Raw genomic sequence first — 21,488 nt, forward strand, 5'->3', positions numbered from 1 at the left:
GGATCTGACGGAGCTTCTTCAACAAGAACATCACCCCTAGTAGTTGATGCAGATCTCTGGGTGGTGACACTTCCAACGATGGAGCAAATCGAATCATATTTAGATATCCATTATTTATTTTAGACAACTGATCATTTGTGCAGGTCTATTTAGATGAGCCGTTGACGCCTGCACAAAGTTTATGTTCTTTTTAACAAAATAGAAAACCATACTAATGCAATTACTGTGTTTCAGGGAGTTGCTGAAGCGTCATCTTCAATAATATCATCAATGGAAGTCTATGCGGAGCCCGAGGTATGGATCTTGACAGTTCAATCTAACTAGATCAACAATGCGTGAACTATTGTCGTTTGAATGTTCTACACAATGCGTTCATTCGTGTTTTGCTATTGAGATGTACGTATGGGTATTGGTCCCCAAGTACATTTTGTGTTTTCAATATTATTATACATACTAATGAAAGTTCTATGTTTCAGGGAGTCGATGGAGCCTCAGTGAGTGATGGATGTGCTTATCATGAAAATATAGTCGTTGCAGCGCGAGAGGAAGTGGAGACATGCACACACGAGTCGGAGCAACAGCGTCCAGATGTTGAAGTTCGAGGCAAGAAAGTTTCAAAGAAAAGAAAGCAAAAGAAGGTTAGTGTCCTGTTCACTATATTATGTTGTCTTTCACTGTCAATAGTTCAATACTGTAAGTTGTGTTTAAACTGAACATCCCTTTTCTAATCTGTCCTCTAGTTGCGAGTGGGTGTAAGAACTAGATCTACACAGACAGTGAAGCGAACGAGAGATGTTGCTTGTCAAACCTTTTGGCAGGGACTTGAGACTGGAGATGCATCGTGCCAATGGGAAGAATATGAAGTGATTGACAACGGAGCTATACCACCACCAGCCATTGATAGTGAATGTCCTCCTGGTAGTTCGGATGCAGTTGGAGATAAATTCACAGAATCCACACCCGCAAAAAATAAGAGCGCGCGAAAGTTGAAGACATTGTTTTTTTCTCCCATCTCCGGACAAGGAACAGATGTTGCAATGGAAGAGAATGAAGTGGACGACAATGAAACACCATCAATATCACTCAGCATAGCGGAAGACGATATCAGAGATTGTACCTTTCATGCGAGTGACATGTCCTCAACGTTACAGGCCGAACCAGCTGGGATGCAGAGTGACAGTATAAGGAAAGAGGCCAAATTCATTGTATTCGATAGCTGTTTGATGGATATTATTATGATGATGAAATGTGGGCATTGGGTTGGTGGGGAAGTATGTGGGGAGCCATTGATTAATGTGACTCGTGCAATTCGAGGCACTAACCTTAAAATACATGCCACCTGTACACAATATCATCCGTTCGCATGATCTGCACAACCCATGCTGGGGCAACTGCCAGCAGGCAATCTACTTTGTGCAGCGGCCGCACTTTTTAGTGGTTCAAGTTTTAAAAAGTTACAGTATTTCTTTCAGTTTGTGGGAATCCATTTCATTGCGAAAAGTCAGTTCTACAAATACCAAACCGATTATCTATTTCCAGCCATCAGCGAAGCTTGGAGAATGGAAAAAATGTCAATGGAAAGTACATTCGCGGGCAAACGCTTCAGGCTAGCCGGCGATGGACAGTGCGACAGCCCAGGATTTTCAGCCAAGTACTGCACCTACCACTTTCAGGACATGGAAAGTAAGAAAATTGTGAGTTCGGTGGTCGTGCAGGTGTCACAAAGTACATCCTCAGTGGCCATGGAGAAAGTTGGCTTTGTAGCATCATTGCAAGAACTACAATCGCGGGGAATGGTGATCGACCTGATAGCCACGGACAGACACGTTTCAATTGCCAAGACAATGAGAGAAGAGTACAAAAATATAAATCACCAATTTGACGTATGGCATCTTGCAAAAACAATCAATAAAAAATTGTCGGCTGCAGGAAAAAAAAAAGATATGCAAGGTATTTCACAGTGGTCCAAGTCAATCAGCAACCATCTTTGGTGGAGCTCAAAAACATGTGAAGGGTCGTTGGAAATTCTACTGGAAAAATGGCGGTCAGTAATGTTGCACTGTAGCAACGTACATCGATGGTCGACAAATGAGCATTTCCACAAATGCGAACATGGCCATTTGTCCACAGAGGAGGCACGGAAGAAGAAGTGGTTGATTCCTTCATCACCCACTCACAAGGCCATTGAAAAGATTGTATTTGATAAAACTATAACAAGAGATTTGAGGGGACTCACGGAATTCTGCCACACAGGAGATTTGGAGGTGTTCCACAATATGTGCCTAAAGTACAGGCCCAAAAGATTGCATTTTGGCATGGAAGGCATGATAAATCGGACTCTTCTAGCGGTCTTGGCACATAACCATAATGTTGGCCGTCAACAAAGTAGGACGACCGGAACTTTAGGGACGCTTCGCTACAATAAGGCCTTCGCTAAAAGAAGTAAACAATGGGTGATCAAACCAGTGTTTGAGGATATGCAATATGAGTTTATTGAGAGACTTATCGTAGATGTCCTCGATAGGCACATACATGGAGTGGTGAACGAACCTATGCAGGGGACAACTGCATTGCCACCCAACATTGCCTCTGTTCCATGTCCACCTAAAGCAGAGCTCATTGAGAAATACACATCACGGTTTAAATGATTGTAATTTGATTGTCTGTTCTCTCGAGTCTCCTCATGTTGCAGGCCCATTGCAATTAAACCAAACAGTAATATAAATCATTTTTACAAAAATTATAGAATGTTTCCGTATTACAAACACATGGCCGACCCATAGGGACAATAAAAAAAAAGGCACGCAGACAAGATGCCCTTACACTGACTGCAGCTAACTAGAAATGTGTGCTCGCTCAAAGTGAAGGTCAGCTGCTTTGATGTTTTGCTCGGGTGGCGGAACGGCCCACGACCCAGTATAAGGTTCTATTGTGATTTGATCTTGACAGGCCGGGACCATCCTGAAAGACTATGAAAAGATAATGAATAAAATTTCAGAAACGAAACGATGAGCCACGTTCATTAGAAGAAGTAACGTCGGCAAAGGAGTGGTGTTTCGGGTCTGCCCTACACAGAGACACAATGGAAAATGCAAATATAATGTAAGTAACTTTTGATGAGTTTATACCGCAATTTCATTACTATACAGTGGCTTTAAAGACGGGTTCAGTTGTACTTGTTCGTTCTATGTGGCATATTGTTTTCTACCGCGCACTATCTTGAGGAGAAACATCTGCTTTTACTGAAGCACCTCAAAACCTTCCTCTTTGCTTCTGCTTTCTCTCTCCCTCTCCCCTGCTACAACTGGTCCACTGTCTGCGACCTCGGTCCTGGGCCCTTCAACTCTCCACCTGCACTGCCTCCCTGTCAACCCCTGCACTGGGGGACTGTCTCAGTATCCTACAGCCCCCCCTTCCCAGCACTTGTTCTGCACTTACCTTGCACTTGCCACCAGCTGGCCCTATTTATTTATTATTTTATGCTACTTACCTTGTACTCCACTCCCCCCCCCCCCTCCCTGCCTCGCCACGCCTTTAAACACTTGTGTACACCTAGTAGCGCTGTCCTCGCTATGATTTTAATAAGGATCTGATGGTGAGACTAATTTCATTTTTTATGTTTTTAGGTACATCATTCACTACTGTCTGTGTCACGAGTACCAGACACCGGCGGACGGCTTCTACAGCCGCCAGTTGCTTCTCCGGGTGAACAACGTTACCACCCTGACCATTTTATGGGACGATCGCCAAGTACAAGTATGCCCTTACGCGGTACTAACGGTTAGATGCAACATACCTACCGTTGTGGTGGCCTAGTGCCTCGTTGTTGGAACAGCCATGCGATTATCAGTGCGACCGAAGAGCTTATTTTTATCGTAAACCAACACCCTGTCTACTGCACACGAACATCGCTTCCCTCAAGACGAACTAATTTGGATCGAGAGCAAAGAAAAATGCAAATCGCTGAATATTCTCTAAACATTTGATGTCCAATAAACGTACTTTGCCAAATGTACAATCTTGCCGTTTGCTTTTAAACCACGGTTTCACATTCCGAATTGTGGCGCTGTATTGTGAGATGCTCTAAGACCCTGTGTACAGCAAAGGACCATCGCGTTCCTCAATACGAACTTTTTGGAACATGAGCAAATAAAAATGCAAATCGCTGAATATTCTCTAAACATTTGATGTCTAATAAATGTACTTTACCACATTTACAATCTTGCGGTTTGATTTCAAAGTACAGTTTCATATTCCGAATTGTGGTGCGCTGTATTGTGAGCTGATCTGTGTTGATTTCCGGGGTCTGTGTGGAGTCGCGTAGAAGACGCCTGGGCGCGTTTGCCTACGCAGCACAGTAACGTCACGGAGAGAGGCGGGGAATATGAATGTTTTGATAATGTCTGTTTCAGGGGCGGGGGATTTGATTTAGTGCCGCAAAGGCAGGTGAGCCAGGTCGATGCGGCGGAATGATAGGATTATCACAAAATGGAGGCTGATTTCGAGTGCGATAATGGGCGAAAAGTCGGGTAAGGTCCATAGGAAAGTTTCCTACGATATACCGATTTATGCTTACAAACACATGGCCGACCCGTAGGGACAATAAAAAAAAAGTCCCGGAACTATCCTTTAAATCTTTCTTTGGCACAAGGAAGTAAGTTGAATAAATACCCTTGTTTACCTGGTGTCCTGGGACGAGTTCTATCGCGTCCTTTAGGAGCAGATTGTAGATTTCCTCAAGGAGGATCTTTTGATGTTCTAAAGAGTGGACTTTTTGTCTTGGAGGGTGGTTTCGGGGACGTTGCAGTAGTTCTATACAGTACCCCTTGGATACAGTCGACAGCACCCATCTGTCGGATGTTATCCCTTCCCATGCCTGGGTGAAGCTGGATATTCGTCCCCCTACTGGGGTTGCATGGGAAGGGACCCTGAAATGAGCGTCACTGCTTTGGTGGAGGCGTGCCGCCTCCTTTACTGGGGCTGCCTCTGCCTCTACCACGTCCTCTTCTACTAGCCCTACCATACCCCTGGGTAGACTGTTGTGAGTTGGTGTTCCACTGTGTACCCTGGGTGTGGGAATAGCTATTTTCTCTATTGGAATTTTGGCCGCGGGGGCGACGAAAATTGCCGTTCCCTCTTTGGTTAGGTGGTTTTGTAGTTAACTGGCCAAGGGATTTGAGGGTGTCGAATTCCTCCTTAGCGTTTTTTAGTGCGTCCTCGACTGCCTTTCCAAACAGGAGATCACTTTCCACTGGTTTGTCTAAGAGTGCAGCTTGTGTTTCTGCTCTGAATCCCGACTGCCTCAACCAAGCATGTCTTTTGATGACAGTCCCCTCTGCTATAATTCTACCCGCATTGTCTGCGGCGTCTAAAGTTGCTTTTAAAATGCAGCCTGAGACGTTTCTTCCCTCTGCACAAATGCGAGATAGCTGGCTCTTAAGGGGTTCGGGAGCGGAATCTATTAGTGCTGCCACTTCTTCCCACTGATGGCAGTTGTAGCTGGCCAACAGTGTGGTGGAATTCGCGATTCTGGTTTGGTAGGCTGCCGTGGAAGCTACTTTTCTACCAAAACCATAGAGTTTCTTACTTTCCTTGTCGGGGGGAGCCTCCGAGGAAGATAATGGGGTTCCAGCTCTCTTGCGGGTGTTAGTTACGACTAGAGAGTCTGGCTTAAGTTGGCCTCTAATATATAGAGGGTCCGACTGGGCTGCTTTAAACAGCTTCTCTACTCTCGGGTTTACAGGTCTTGTCAGGTTTGGGTTGACAAGGGACGGTGCTATTCTGCGTTGAATAGATTTCAGGATGGGAATGGTCTGGGCTACTGTCTTCCTTTCCCCTATTAGTTCCTCCGCGAAGTCCCTCTCTTCTTGGACACCTTGTGTGTCTATGTGGAAGTGGTTAGCTGCCCGAGAGAGCAGTTCATTCAGGAGGGGCTGATTATCTATTGGGGAATCAGACACTGGGGCTTCCCTTTCGACTGGTGAGTCCATTCTGAAAATATCTGGGCTATTTTCTGGCTCATCCTCGTCTTCGTCCTCCCCGTAATAATCTGATACTGCGAGATCTTCTGGTGTCTCAAAATCCTGGCCCTCTATAAGGGAAGAGTCTCCTTGGCCTGTAGAGAAAAGGCAAGAATAGGGTTGGACCTCGAAGGGGTCTGAAGCCTTTAATGGTGTCTCGACCCGGGGCCTTTTATTTGAAGGGATAGGGTCCCTTGAACCTGAGGGAGAAGATTCCTGAGGGTTTAAAGCTAGTAGTTGGTCAGGGTGTCTTTCGAAGAAATTTGCTAAGGAGGACATCCTTGACATTACTCTGTCAATGTCCTCGCATGACCAGAGTCTTGAGCTTGGGGTGACCTTGCTGGAACTCTCTATGGACTGTCCCTGAGAAGACTTGGACGGGGAAGTCAGTTCTATTGTTGTGGGGGATTGCAAGGGTTGTTTCCTTTGTTGCTTACCCCCTTCCCCGTGGGTGGAAGTGTGTTTACCCTTTCCCTTATCTTTCGACGCCTGGCGTCGAGGATCGGAGGTGGAATCCCTGTGTTTCGAACTAAGCTTCGAAACTGGGCCCTCCTTACTCCCAAGTGATGTACCCTTTCCCTGGGGTGCAGGCTGGGGATGGAAGCCGTGTTCGTCTCCGGACGAGTGATCTTCCGTGATGTTAATGGGCGAGGCACTATGTGCAAGTGTGGAGGCTTGCCTGACGTCGTGCGGCGACCTCGACCGGGACCGCCCAGAGGACGTCCTTTCGGACCGCTCCTTCTGTGCCTCTTTCCGAGGTTTCGACGACGTCGAATCTCGGGTGGCTTTTTTGTGTTTAGCGTGTGTATGTGTAACGCTCTTGTCGCCGGGGGACTTCCCCATAGTCGCCGGGACGGACGACCTTCCGAGGCCGGGGACGTGCGTTAGGCTGTCTTTCGACGCCTTGGTGCCCTCGCCGTCCGAAAGTCCGGCGTCGCTGCCGTCGCTGAAGGTACCCTCCGCCTCCATAGCTGCTAGCTTGGCGTGGTGGGCCCAACGCTTGGTGGAGCGGTCCTTAAGAGTTTTGGTCTTAAACCTGCTACAGGCCCTGCAACCCGCCTCGGGGTGGTCTCTGGGCAGGCAAAGGTTGCACGTAGCGTGCTTATCTACCCAAGGGTATTTCTTATTACATTTGGGGCAAAACTGAAAGGGCGTACCCTCCATACGCGCCTGTGGGCAGCGGGCAAGTGTGTGTAGGTAAGAAGGTGTCTATAACCGAGTGTGGAAGTGTACCACCCCCCCACTCTCTCTACTTGTAGGGCCGAGGCCAGCGGCCCAGGCCCGAGCCGAGGCGGAAGCCTCAAGGCCCAATCCGTCGGGTTTCGACGTTGATCTCCTCCCCGGTTCGGCGTCGAGATGCTGATCGACGTAAGGGTGCCAAACGGGGCAAATTAGAATTAGTTTTAAGTGCAAATATGGCAAAGCCAGGGAACTCCGATGAAGTGCTTCCGACCAGAATGGCGGAAAAAAACAATCTGGGGATCCTAGACGCGTGAGGGATCATGGGTACAGTGGACGTCACACTAGGGATAGTATTACTGGCACGCCCTGTGTCGACGCCCTTTTTCGATTTTCGAAAAACAAACTGTAATACTCCGCAGCTTCCACTAGATGTCGGCCTATGCACAGCATGTGATCTAAGCAGATTCCACAAGCCTCAGAAATATATATATATATATATATATATATATATATATCTCCACACAGAGATATAAATTGAATAAACTAAAGTAAAAGCAAAATAAAAAACATTTTGCATTAATCACCTCTGAAAACAGAAGGATAACGCTCTGATTAATATGATTGCATGAAATGCAGGTGTTCAAAACACATACATAATAGACGGGTGTGGGCAGTGGGTGCAATAGCAAAAATATGTTACAATGAAAGCAAAATCAAATTATTTAAAAACGAGAACATATTTGGCACTCGCATATTGAATGAAAGAATTTCACCCAATGTGTGAAGACAGAAAACTGGGGAAAGGCAACGTCAAGTGCATTAATGTCAGCAATGTTATGTCTAAAGGTTTATCACAAAGGAAAATCGCTCACCTATATCTAGAGTGCATTGAAAAAGCAAGGTCGCATAGTTTTGCATTTGACAGAATTATCATGCGTTTCAAGATAGTCTTCATCACAATTGACAGGTCAGTTACACCAAATTAAAGATTTTTGAAAAACAGATTACATTACAACAACAGAAGTCACATGTTCCAAGTAAGTGACTTATAAAGTTCTAGGTATATTTCAATCTCAAATGTTTTATTGGTCAGGTACTGCATGAAACAGATCAAATCAACATTTTCAGGAGGCATAAAAAAATCAAGCAGCTGAAATGTACTGCAAATGTAGGTATGCATTGAAGGTAAAATAAAAACAAACCTGCCCAATGATTCGGCCGAGGATATTCCACAGCGACTGGCCTTCATTTCGTAAATCACTGTTCACATTATGCAGTTCATCCAAGGATTCGCACAGCTGAATTACAAAATGCAGGAGATTATCTAACATATGGTGTGCAGTAAGTACACTGTTGGTTATTTTATTCATAAAAGGTCATCTTTGCCTGTCACTGCATCCTAACAATCAAGTTGCACAAACGTTGACTTTCTTTTTCATTTCAATCATTCGTTTTACAAGGGCTGAAATAACGATTAGTTGAGCAGAAGCTAATAGCACGTCACAGGTATCCGGCATCACACAGTACACAGGCGATGGGAGTTAGTAAAAATGCAAATGTAACTTCGATGTGTGGCAAACCATTACCTTTTGTTAATTTAATAAATGACCCATTGAGTTCATAACTTCCAGGAATGTCCAAATGCTCTGTTAAGATGGATTTCTAAAATCAGCCATTAGGGGTAGGATTTTAGGAGGCCACACTATTTATGGTAAACCGTTTAGACAAAGAGGTTAGCCAAACCCCAATCAAGGTGGTGTGGAAGAGCAGTGAAGGTTTAATCACGGGACAAGTGTGAGAGTGGTCTAGGGCTACAATGAGTCCACACAGAACGCCACCAATATTTAGTAGGTATATAAAAATACAATTATTCATTAGGCCTTTATTAATACAAGCATAACAAAATCACAGGTAATCAAAACAGTATATAACATATGACAAACATGACTTATCCAGTAATAATCTTTCTGTAGCATGTATCTGCTCCGTCACATGCTATGCATCGTACGCCATCTAGTGGTTGGCTCAGAGTGCTACATCTTTTTAGAAATCGAAAAACAGGCTGTCGGTAGAGGAGCTCCTTCCTGTAAGACTAACAATTCTACATGAACAGGGACCCACAATTCTTCAAGGATGGATATCCTCAGATTGTTAGTTTTCCCTGAGAGCATATTATTTGTACTGCAGCATAGTAATATATTTCTGCACCCACTGTTCTGCTTCTTTCTTGGAGGGAAGTAGGGTGGGCACATGTGACTTTAAGCAGATACAAGCTACAGAAAGACGATTACTGGGTAAATAGAATTTGTCTTCTGGAGCTTGAGAACCTGTTTAGATTCAGACTCTGCACAGATTAGAAAGCAACAATACCAGAAGAAAGGGGAGTGTTTAAAATAGGAACAGCAGAAAATAAATGATTTAAATTGCTCGTCCAACTTGTGAATCTGCACTCTAGCTTGTGTGTCTACAGAAAAGTGCTGTGTTAACGTATGTGTTGAGCTCCATGTAGTCACTCTACACATTTCTTGTACGGGTACGTTAGCAATGAAAGCTAAAGGTGTTCCTGTGGTGCATGTGGAGTGAGCTCTTAGTGTAAATGGGAGTATTTGATGAGCCAGCATGTAGCAAAGCTCGATGTATTTTGCAATCCATCTGAAGCTGGTGGCGTTAGTGAAACGGGGCCCCCCTCTCAGCCTGACAAAGGCAAAGAACTGTCTTCTCTTCCCTATTTGCTTTTTATGTCCAGATAGAACAGTACTGCTTGTGCACATGTAGGGTGTGTAATGCTTGTTCGCATCTATTGACCAATTTGAATATGAAGAGGGACAGATATGTAAATGAGTTCTGAATGTTTTGCAACGGCCTACTCGGGGGCATTGGTTTGGTACTGTATATGCATGATGCCATCATCAAAGGCTCTGCTGGCAGATTCAGCTGGTGGTGGAGGCTTACCCCATTAGTAAATCATGAGTGGAACTACTAAATGTCGTTCTTTGCAGCATAAAGGGTGCTCAAAAACTCTCACCATATACCTTGGACAAGAGGATTCAGAACCAACTGTCCTTATTTCATAACATTTCATCACATTTTATTTAAAGGCATTTTACAAAAAACAGATATAAATACACAATTTCTAAAATGAAGTGCCTACGGCACCAATTAAAGTGCTACAGTGACTTTTTGTACTCTCATTCTGTTCAGCAACACTACAGAATAAGAATCTGGATATAGATGGTGATCAGATCTTTTATCAACCCTTTCTACTGCCCAACTTGTTTCTGTTCTTTCATCCTCATGGTGGTGAACATTCTTCAGGAGTTGTTCTAGTAACTATTCCTCTTTAAAGTTTAGATTGGATTATGTTACATACACCAATGTCGTCCTTATTTCTTCCCTTGTACAGCAAAACACAACAGAAACACCCATTACATGCTATTTCAAACAACAAAGATGTGCAGGGACATGCCCTGTATTTACAAATCTCCTCCCTCTCTAAGATCCAAAACATTACCTTTCTGGGAGTCCAGGCTGAGCCAGCCGTCAACGGGTGCATCATTCACCAGATTGTCATTAAGGCATTATCAACTTTAATTGAAACGCAACAAATGTGTTATTAGGGGCACCCCCCTGACCCACACACCTAATTCAACAACTTTAACCCCCACTTATCAGGGTATCGCAAATACTCAGTTTCTACTTTAGAATGGTTCTAAGTCTCACCTAAACAAACATTTTCAGGTGGTTTTCCTGGTAATTTGATAATCTTTCCCATCCACACTATTGTTTGAGATGGCCCTTGGCAACCACTACAATGGAAAGAGACCAGATTTACCTCTTTCTTTATTTCGCTTTCCCTCTTTGGTTACGCTCATTACCCACCTGTCCAAGCTATTCTTTCACTCTGTCGCTGAGCTCATGCATCAATTTGCATAAGGCAAGGCTTGTAGAAGCTTATTCTACATGTAAACAGAGACTTCTTTATTGAGCTGCACCATATTCCACTGTACAGAACATTAAATACAGAAATGAGGTGGCACCCCATCATTTTTACTGCATTGCTATTGTATTGCACTGCGTTCCTTCAGTTTACTTACCCTGAGCGTCTTAATCCAAATATCCTTGTGTTGCTCTTCTTCAGCAGGTACTCTGTATCGGAATTGCCGTGCGGCTTTCTTACTTCCATAATTACATGCGCTTGTTCCTCTAGCCCTGCATTGCGTCTCTATGGTCTATGTAAATTGGATAGCCATCTTCTTATGGTTCATCCGCTCCTTGTTTTTCCAATATGCATCCTGCAAATATCGCTAAGGAGGGGGCTTCATTGGCTACCCGTTAAACATTGTGTGATACATGAATGACTCACCTTGACCTACAAATGTCATAACTATGAAACATCTCAATACCTCATGGATAGCCTCAAGGTCACCAGTCCTTGACGCACTCTTCGGTCTCAAGACCAGGCAGAGTTGGTGCAACTCAGGTTCAAGCTCACCAGATTCAGCGGAACCATCTTTGATGTACAGGCACTTTCTGCCTGGAATAAGCTTCCACTAGCCCCAAAGATTTTAAGAAATTGGCCAAGACCCATTTGTCCATTCTCAAACCAGGTTAAGAAACCTGCAATCTTGGTCTGTTTCTTTCCCTGCCATCTCACCTTCTTCATTTTCATGGTCTGTCCGATCTGTGTTTTCTGCGCGCCATGAGACCTATGGACGAGCAGCGTTATACAAGGATTAAAATAAATAAAAATAAATAAACCGAATCATACCACTTTTGCGGTTTCCTGTTTGTAGCATTGTTTTATATTTTAGCCCAATGATCAGTATACTACCTTCATTTTTAGAACTAGGGAGAATTGACTGAACCATGAACTGCAGCTTGCCCCCTGAACTGAGAACTTTTCAGCTGAATAATCTCTTAATGGCTGTGTTCAAACATGCATTTTCAATATTTCTGTCCTTTGCAAAAGCAATGGGAGCTTTCAATACATGCTGCCACAAATCATAGGGCCCTAATGCACACCCTTGGATTGAAAGGAATTTTCTGTATATTACATGGCAGTATGCCTGCATTCCAAATATTTCTGACTGCTAGGCCTGGCCTAATTGGGGTGATGTCTGCAGCGTCTAGTTTCCAAATCTAATGGTGCCAAACCCTGTTCATGCCACTATTCTCAAATTGAATTTTTAGGCCCTGCAACCTTTCCTACTGAAGTTACCTTCAGAAAAAGCCATCTGCAACACAATGTTCTTCTCCTGCCACATAACTTCTCTGCTACACTAACCAGAGTTCTCCTTTCATTAGCATTAGTCAGTGCAGATGCGCTCTGTCCATCATAACTAGTGTGGTTACTAGCAATGTTACTTGTTAGTTCAGGTTATGCTAACTACCAGAGGACCCATTTTGTATGTGGGACTACAGCCTATAGCTGGTTAACCATTGTTTGTATCCAGACAGCCTTAGCTCCGTCTGCTGGCTCACACACAAAGCCCACGTGCCCGCAAAAGCAGTAGTTTTCACTGGGAAAGGGAATACCATGCATGGCGTTTCCTTACCTGAGAAAGCAGGAAGGTGGCCAAGGATTGGATGGCCAACGAACAAGAGAAAATCTTGTGTGACAGCCATTTTAAAAGGTGCTAGCCACTTTTAGTCACCATTCTGCAAAAGTGCACGCGTAACCAAAAAGCCATTAGGTAAAATTTTATTAGGACACTTCACTGTAAGGTTATGTGTGCAATTGTAAAAATAAAAATTCCAAAACAGACAAAAGGTGGTGATTCATGGAATAAATGGGTGCCAAAAACAGGCGCTTCCATGCATTTACACGCCAAGCGCCCGTTTACGTATTCATGAAAAACATTGCGCGTGGCCTACCTGAAACCTGCATTGAATCCGCGCAGGTCCAACACGTCACTGCGACACCACTAACGCCTTGCACGATATGGCAAGCGAAGGCGCACACACTGAAAAAGGGGGCGGAACACATGTAATGGGGAACACCACCCGAAAATGTGGGTGTTATGGGGGAAGCAGCGCAGTAAAATCCTTCCAACGCCCACACACGCGCTAACAACACGTATTCATGAAATCGAACAGGGCTCACCGACGTGCGGTTAAAGATGCGCAAACCCGGAAACACGTACGCCACGCGGAAGCTGGCCTAAGCACCCCCCACGCACCAAAACCAATGCAGAAAAGTGCCCACAAACAAGAAACGCGCGTATACAGCTACGATGAATGTACCATTCCTCGCAGCAGTGATCGTGGGACACCGCAGGAGAGGGATGATGAGGATAGCCAGTCCCCGCATTTTTTTTTTACCTAGGACCAACCTTTTTGGGATGCCTGATAACCAGGCCCAAGCACTGAGCCCCTTGGAAAAGGTGCTCAATGTACTACATTTTTTGGCCACTGGGTCATTTCAACAGACAACTGCCATAGTTGGGGGCGTGTCTCAGCCCACGCAGTCATGCTGCCTACACCAGTTGTTGGCAATCATGACTGCATGCCCCTCAGACCCCAGGCACATATACATTCCCAGAACATACACAGAAAGGCATGGCGTGGTCCAGGACTTTTATGTGGTGACACTTCCCCAAAGTGCTTGGTGCCATCGATTGCACCCATGTGGCCCTACGTCCACCTAGGGCCACTGAGCACATCTATCGCAATCGCAAGCACTGGCATTCCATGAACGTGCAGGTTGTATGTGATGCCAAGGGAATCATTACCTCTGTCTATGCCAACTATCCAGGGTCCACCCATGATAGTTTCATATTCAGAATGTCACCCCTAAACCGGGACCTGGAAGCTGGGAGGCATTGCAACACATGGCTCATTGGTGAGTACAAATGCCTGTGCACATGCATGCATGTCACACACAGACAAATAGACAAACCCAATGACAACCATTATCACCTCCCGAGGGGACAGTGCCTACCCTCTAAGCAACTGAATGATGATGCCAATACGGAACCCCACCACCCCGGGTAATGCACAACACAGCCCATATTGCAACCAGGGCCATAGTCGAGTGCACATTCGGAGTGCTAAAGTCACGCTTCCGCTCCCCTTGACCACTCCCGGTGGACCGCTACTATATACACCACCAGTAGTGTGCAAGATCATTGTGGCAGCATGTGTCCTGCACAATGTAGCAACACAGAGGGGCGTACCGGTGGACATGGTGGTATCCCCAGCCACATGCACGCCCGCTGCGCATGGGAGGGGAAGGGCACGTGACGAGGCTGCCCGTACCCAGCTTGTGGACCAATCTTCCACCTAAAACCCCACCCCTGCGGAGTGCACACAGGCCTGGCACATTCCAGGTGACAATCGATGATGACAAAGGGACAATCAACTGTCACAACCTTACCACCCTGAGAATGTGTTCTTGGAAGTGCTACATTTAGCGCATCCCTAGCTACTTATCAGTTGTGACCAAAAGGCATACATTCAAGATGCAGTATGCAACTAACCCCATGCAAAACAGCATATCCAAATACTGGTATGTCACCAAAACCCTCACAAAAACAATGTCAACCAGCCGACAGACCATGGCATGCAATTGTAAAAGGTCCAAAGTAAATGCACAACACATGACAACTGTCACAAAGTGCACATTGCCAAATGGAAATAGGTCAGAAACAATTCCCTCTGACACATCAAAATGAAACCGTACACAGGAACGTCCATTTACCAGCATAACATATCAAACACAGGACCCAACAGTGATAATGTCAGACAGTGACCAGCAACAATACCACAAGTGCCTCATTGTGTCAAAGCCACCACATGGACCCCTTCCATCTTGAGTGTGTCTCTGCTAGCTAAAGGGGGCAGGGCAATGGATACAGCATGAAGGCTAACAATAATGGAGACAGGCAAGATAATACATGAAGATGTAACATTAAAAAATGCCCATTTACCAATATACAAACCAAAATGCATGCCCAACCATGCACTGGACAAACAATCATGAATCCCCACTAGGGGTGTATACACAGGTTGGACTTCAGACTGGCCACATAAATGACGGAAGCCCAATGCCTCTGTGTAAGTCACTGTCACACGCTGCCCTCCATGCAAGCCCATGGAAAGGGGAAGCAGGAGTAGCAATTGTGTCCGGATCCCAAGCCACAAACACAGGACAAACCTGTATGGGCTCAGCCGGAACACCCAGTGGATGCCTTCAGATGCCACACAAAGCAACACACTGTTACATGAATGCACAATAGACAAAACAAAAAAAAAATGGCCATGGTGGACCAGGTGGGGTCGGGGGACACCCAGGAGGGACGAGGTGCAGGGTGCATCTCAACACCCACAAGCGCAGATGTTGAGAATAGAAAAAACCTCCATGGGTTCATGGCCTGCATGGCTAGCCTATAGTGGGAGAGGTGTCGCCCAGTCGTAACCCTCTGGACTAACATTAGAAGGTGTGTGTGGTTCGGGAGGCTGACCAAGCATAGCCCTGGTATGCTCCTCAATGGCAGCAATCATGCAAGCCTGAAATGTCTGATTCTGCATAATGATGGTACAGAAGTCCCCATGCAGCACCTCACGTGTAGCACAGAGTTCTGCCTGCAGGACCTCCCAGGTTACACGGAGTTCAGCAGAGATGTTGTGCATCAACTGCTCCATCTGCTGTTCGGCCAGTCAACTGCCGGCCACCTCAAGTGCAGCCAGAGTAGGTCTGAGGGAGGTGTTCTCTTCCCTCAGGGCATCCCTGTGGGCCTCTGCAGCTATGGCAGTGCGCAGAGCCCCCATTTCAGCCCGTCGGTCCCTGTTGGTGGCCAACATGTCCAGCCTGTGCGAGCGGCATGTGAACCGCACTGCCTGCTGCTGGAGCTCTAGCTGCCTTTCAGAGGGGGGGGAGCATGGAATTGGCCAGCCCTTTCCACGCCCTGAGCCATCATCTCACATGATGGCCCCTATTGCTATGCAATGGCATACATGGAATTCTCCCACACAGTATTCCCGGGTGGCACACGGCCACTGCGTTGCGGAACAGCACACCTGTCGGGCCAAGGATACCTGGCCCTTGCTGCGGGAGGGAGGACTGCATTCCTCCCTTGCTGAGCTGCCACAGGAACAGTCAGTGTTGGCACAGATGGACGTGCCAACACTGACTGGCCCTGCGAGGGCTCTACCCACCTGCAGGTGTCAGACAGAACAGCACCCACAGCAGAATCACTCACCTGCGACAGCAATGAGGGTTCAATGTCTGATTCCGCACCAGAGGCATAGGGCTCCTCAGAGGTGTACTCCGAGACACCCCTGGCCAGGATGGTCTGGAGCACAAATGGGTTTTCATGGGCCACCATACCAAGGCCTCCACTGGTGCCTGGTTGGGGCTCTGAATAAGTCACCCCACCACCATCTCCTCCTCCACGTCCTCCTCCACTGCATCCAGTGCCTCATCACCTGCAGAAAATCAAAAGACGACAAGAACACATGTTAATAGTATAGGCTACACACATAGGTATCACAATGTTGACAGCAAACGCATGAACCCGCCATGTTACACATGACACAAACTCAGGCACGCAGTGTCAATGAGATAGAAGGGGAGCCAGATAGAAGGCATGGATGTGTGTGAAATGGCAAAATAAGAAATGTTGCATGGTGCATAGCACCTACATCACACACAAGGTTGTGACTGGCATAGTCCTTCCACAAAAATGACAGACACCATCACACAGATGGCATGTAGCCTAGCCATGCCCTGTCAACCAGACCCAGATGGAAGCTCAATAATACTGTCCATGAGCCATGTACAATGCATGTCATTTGACATTTCATTGAAGGCACTATGATAAAACACATGGGTAACAGGCTGCAACAACGCTAGGGTGTTGAAATACAGTGAAGGAAGGCACATGGATTCATCAATGGCAGGTCACTGACATCACGTGAGTGAATAGACATGTGGAAGGGGAGAACAGGGTTCAGAAGTGTGTGGGTGCAGTACAGTACATGTTTACGGCCTCAACTATTATTGAGAACACAGAGGCAGTATTGTGAATGTCGTGGAGTGATGGCAGTGTAATGGCAAGTGCAGTCATTCTGTGTAAAGTGTTGGTAGTGAGTTGGAGGGATACAGTAAACCCCACATCCAAGGGTGGGGGATGGCTTGAAGGCATAGTTGCTCAGAGTACCGTGTTGTAGCAGACAGTGTGGGAAGGTGTCAATTGCATTCTTTCAGTCATCTGGGACTACAGAAGGGGAGAGGAGGAGAGTAAGCACAACATATTAGGAAGTATCAGAAGTGCCCCCAGACCTGGAGAAGCTACAACAGCAATTGCATAGAGGCAGGGAGGCTGTACCAGAGGGAGGTTTCCGCTCGACACAGACGAGGACCCCAAACTAATGGCTATGAAGAGCAACTGACCCTGAGTGAACAGGAAATGGACGCTCAAATACCATGAGAAGGAAGCAAATACTGCAGATCGAGTAGAATGAATTGCTTGCCCAGGACCCATATGGACATGCTGGGAATGCACAGGGTCCAGGAATGAACACGCATAGCCACTGTGAGCCTGTGCCATCCACACAGTGAAGTGAGGCACCATGGCAAAAGGACGTTCCACACAGTCCAGGTCTGGCAGAGTTGCAGACGGAAGAGTGTATAATCACAGAAAGTTGCGTACAGCCCGTTGCAGTAGTCCATCGGATTTACCAGTCCAATGGAGACAGTGAGCTGCTGGGGGATGGAGAGGTAAGGAAGAATGCCTCCGAGGAGGAACAGCTTGCAGGGTGACTTCACAGAGACGTCGGTCACCAGAGTAGAGGCAAAAAATGCAGCCAGCTTGTCTTTCGCTGGGCGTCAGAGGTCATTCCGACACAACGACAATATCTGCTGTGTGCCTCATGTCCCAAGGTACTGATACGGTCCGCGAGGCACTGCGAGTGCGCCCTACGCCGAGCTGGAGTATGTGTGCTCCCTGCCCGCACCAGCATGTCGCAGCCGTGATCCCTCATGTAGTCCACAAGTGTGTCCAGTTCCTCAACACAGAAACTCCTCTTCCTTGACGTGTGGGACTCCTGAGCCGTGTCTGGGGTCCCAGCCTGTACCGCTGGAGCACGCTTCTTCCTCTTGCGAGATGGTGCGGACCCTGAGTGGTTGGTCAGTAGCGGCTGAAGTGCAGGTGGACTGGCCAATGGAATTAGGCAATGATATGACAACTGAAGGTCAGACTGCAGGTATTGGCAGCTGGGTGCTGTTGCCAGGACCCTGCGCCGCAACTGCCTTGGTTACAAGGGCCGGGACAAATCCAGTCCTGGCTGGGTGACCCAGAGCAGGGGTGGTAGTAGCTGCAGCTGCCCCTGCAGCTTCCACACCCTGGCTGCTCGGAACAGCAGATGACAATGGTGCTCCAGATCCACGTTTCTTGGTGACAGCAACTTGCACCACACATGGCTTGGCTTTCTGGACACAAATCTGCCATTGAGTCACCATGTGCCTGTTCCGGGTCCACTGCAGTCCGGGCTGACTGACCCTGAGAGGTGGTAGTTGCAGCTGCCCTGCAGCTTCCACACCTTAGCTGCTCGGGACAGCAGATGGGACTGCTTGTCGGGTCTGACGGATGCTGGGGATGTCAGCAGCAGCTGCATCTCCCTGACCTGCTTGTGTGGCGGGCATGGCTATCTCTGCATGGGCCTGGACACCTTACCCTCGTGGACCACCTTGGCCACCTCGCCCGCCTCAGCCACCTAAGCCACCTCTGGGAGGTCGCCCAGCTTTGCTTCCCTTACCACTTGTTACCCTCCCATTCATGGCACTGCTGTACTAGCGCAATGGGAGGTGCAGACAATAATTGTCCTAGGCAATTGGAGTGAAGGAGCAGGGTATGTGATCTAAAGCGTACCACTGTGCTCCAGCAAGGCTGTATTTGACCCCTGGGTCATGCAATGCTCAGACACCCCAAAAACAAACGTGCACGCAACCCCTCTATTGCCCATGTGCGATGAAAAAACGTCCTGCAGTACGCTGTGGCACCCAGAAAAAACAAAAAATGCATACGCGTGGAACACGTAGGCTACCATGACCTCAAAAATGGGGTACGTGACACACACAGGCAACCACAGTGGGAAAAATGTGTGCGTGACTCACCGTCTGCCTAGAAAAATGAAGAAAAACAAACGTGCGTGCGCGAGTAGTTAACTCCCCGGCCAAAACAAGAAGTACGCACTGCCACAGTAGTGAACAATTCACGTGTGAACCCACAAAAATATGAATCTAACGCGTCAGTCACCACGAAAATCACATACATTGCACTGCTGTCCTACGCAGACCTTTAACCCGTACTGAATGGCAACACCCAGCGCATGTCACGTAACTTACGCGCTTGGGGCCTTTCCTCTGATTACACGCCAACGTGCTGTTTCCGCACGTGCAGAGTCACTCTGCATCTGCTGGCCACGCGAAAGCACACGGAAGACCCACGCTCCTGCCCACAAGGCCATTTACCTGCCTCCAACGAGCCATCTGCTGCTGCCAGCCCACTCTGTGTGCCTGCTGCCCACGTGCCCTGCATTTTGGTGCCTGCACTGAATCCATTGCCAGGGAACCTGTTGTGACCTGCTGATCCTGAAGACTCTGGACTGCCATGCCACCATTCCACAGCCCAGCCCCAGGACTAGCTTGCCCACCCACACCTGCCTCGGGGGTTGCCATGTCCGACCCTACACCATCTGAGGCAAGTGGCAACCCCCCGGCAGCGAGGAAGAGGGCTGTCAGCTTCTCTCCTAGAGAAGTAAGCATCCTGGTGGAGCAAGTCCTGGGGCATTATGATGCCCTCTTCGCTGGACCATCGCGACTCAACAAGGAAGGACAGAGTAAGATCTAGGCAGACATCGTGGGTGCCATCAACGCGGAGGGGGTGGCACCCCGCGACTACCAACATGTCCGTAAGCACTGGGAAGACTTCAGGTCCAGGGCACTCAACAAGGACCGGCGCCGCCTCAAGGCTGGTGATGATCGAGCGAGGTGCCAGGGCCGGTTGACCTACGATGAGATGCGGTCCTGGAGTGCATCGACCCAGCGATGTATGCCCAGGTCTTGGATTTGGTGCTCCGTCTGGAGTCGACTGGTAAGTGTTCATGTGTTCGTGTCCACCATAGTGTATGTTGACGTGTGTATGTTGACGTGTGGATAGAGTGCGCACCTTGGCCTCATGTCTGGCATGCCTCCTGTACAGATGTCTGTGTGCATGTCCCTGACAGTGCTGCATGCAAGTCCATTCAAGCGTGACTCACATCAATGGTGTCTGCGTTGCAATACGTGATGCGCACCGGCATGTAACGAGGAGCACATGTTTGCATACCTGCGTCTGCACTGGGGCATGCGAGAGGTGCGACACATGGGTGCTTATGTCACCATCATAGACATGCATGGTGTACATGTGCGTGTGTCTCAGTAGTGAGTGTAACTGGCCAACCCCATGGATGCATGACACATGAGCATCTCAATGCGTGATTGATTCATGTGGCGTGTGTGTATGTGATGTGCATGTACCATGATGCATGTGATGTGCATGTACCATGATGCATGTGAGGTTCAGCCACTCTTCTGATGTGCCTGCAGTGCCTTGTACATGGATGTGAATGTGTGTTTCACATGGCATGCATGTTTGTGAATGTGTGTTGCTTGCACTGACCTGTGTGTTGGGGAGGGTGATGATGGTTGTGATGTTTGACAGTGCCACTCATGCGCATTTGCTTTGTGTCAAGCAGACATTTGTTCGGTACACTGATGCTTGTACTCAATGTCTCCCTATCCACAGTGACAATGGAGGAAGAGGGCGGAGATGGCGCTTTGGAGCCTCCTCCAGGCGGAGACGAAGGGCCCAGTCATCCTCCCAGACACCAACATCTTCCGGGAGCGAGGATATTGGTGCTGTGTACGCAACAACGGCCCCAGCTGCTGAGGGAAGGCGCAAGAGGGTGAAGCCGGTGTGAGCTCCTCGGCAGCAGGAGGGACAGATGAGACCACATAGGAGCAATCCAATGCGGAAGACAGTGGGGAGTCATCCATGTTGGTGGTGGACGAGGAGGAGGAGGAGGAGGCCACATCAGCCCAGCACAAGGGGACCGGCGTGGTGATGAGGTAGGTGTGACTGGCGCAGTCCAGGATCAGGGGCCGCAGGCAGTGCAGGTCACCGTGGAGTGACTGACCTTGTCCCTGACTCTGACTGCATAAGTATGCACCTGCGGGAATGCCTCAGGCTGGACCCTTCCACAGGTAGCGGATGCATCCATGGAAAAAGATCTTCCACTACCTGC

General features: G+C 47.7%; 1 protein-coding gene across 3 annotated transcripts in view; it reads right to left on the bottom strand.

The window, feature by feature from the left end:
• The window catches only part of PHF14 (PHD finger protein 14), a 2,413,061-nt gene that overhangs the window by 1,673,585 nt on the left and 717,988 nt on the right, over positions 1 to 21,488 (bottom strand). For all 3 annotated transcript variants that reach the window (XM_069648631.1, XM_069648632.1, XM_069648633.1), the window contains exon 11: positions 8,405 to 8,500. In XM_069648631.1, coding sequence (XP_069504732.1) covers positions 8,405 to 8,500 — 96 coding nt within the window. The remainder of the gene's footprint in view (positions 1 to 8,404; positions 8,501 to 21,488) is intronic.

The sequence above is a fragment of the Ambystoma mexicanum genome, chromosome 2q (assembly GCF_040938575.1).
Source record: "Ambystoma mexicanum isolate Mex_15411 chromosome 2q, UKY_AmexF1_1, whole genome shotgun sequence".
NCBI lineage: Eukaryota > Metazoa > Chordata > Amphibia > Caudata > Ambystomatidae > Ambystoma > Ambystoma mexicanum.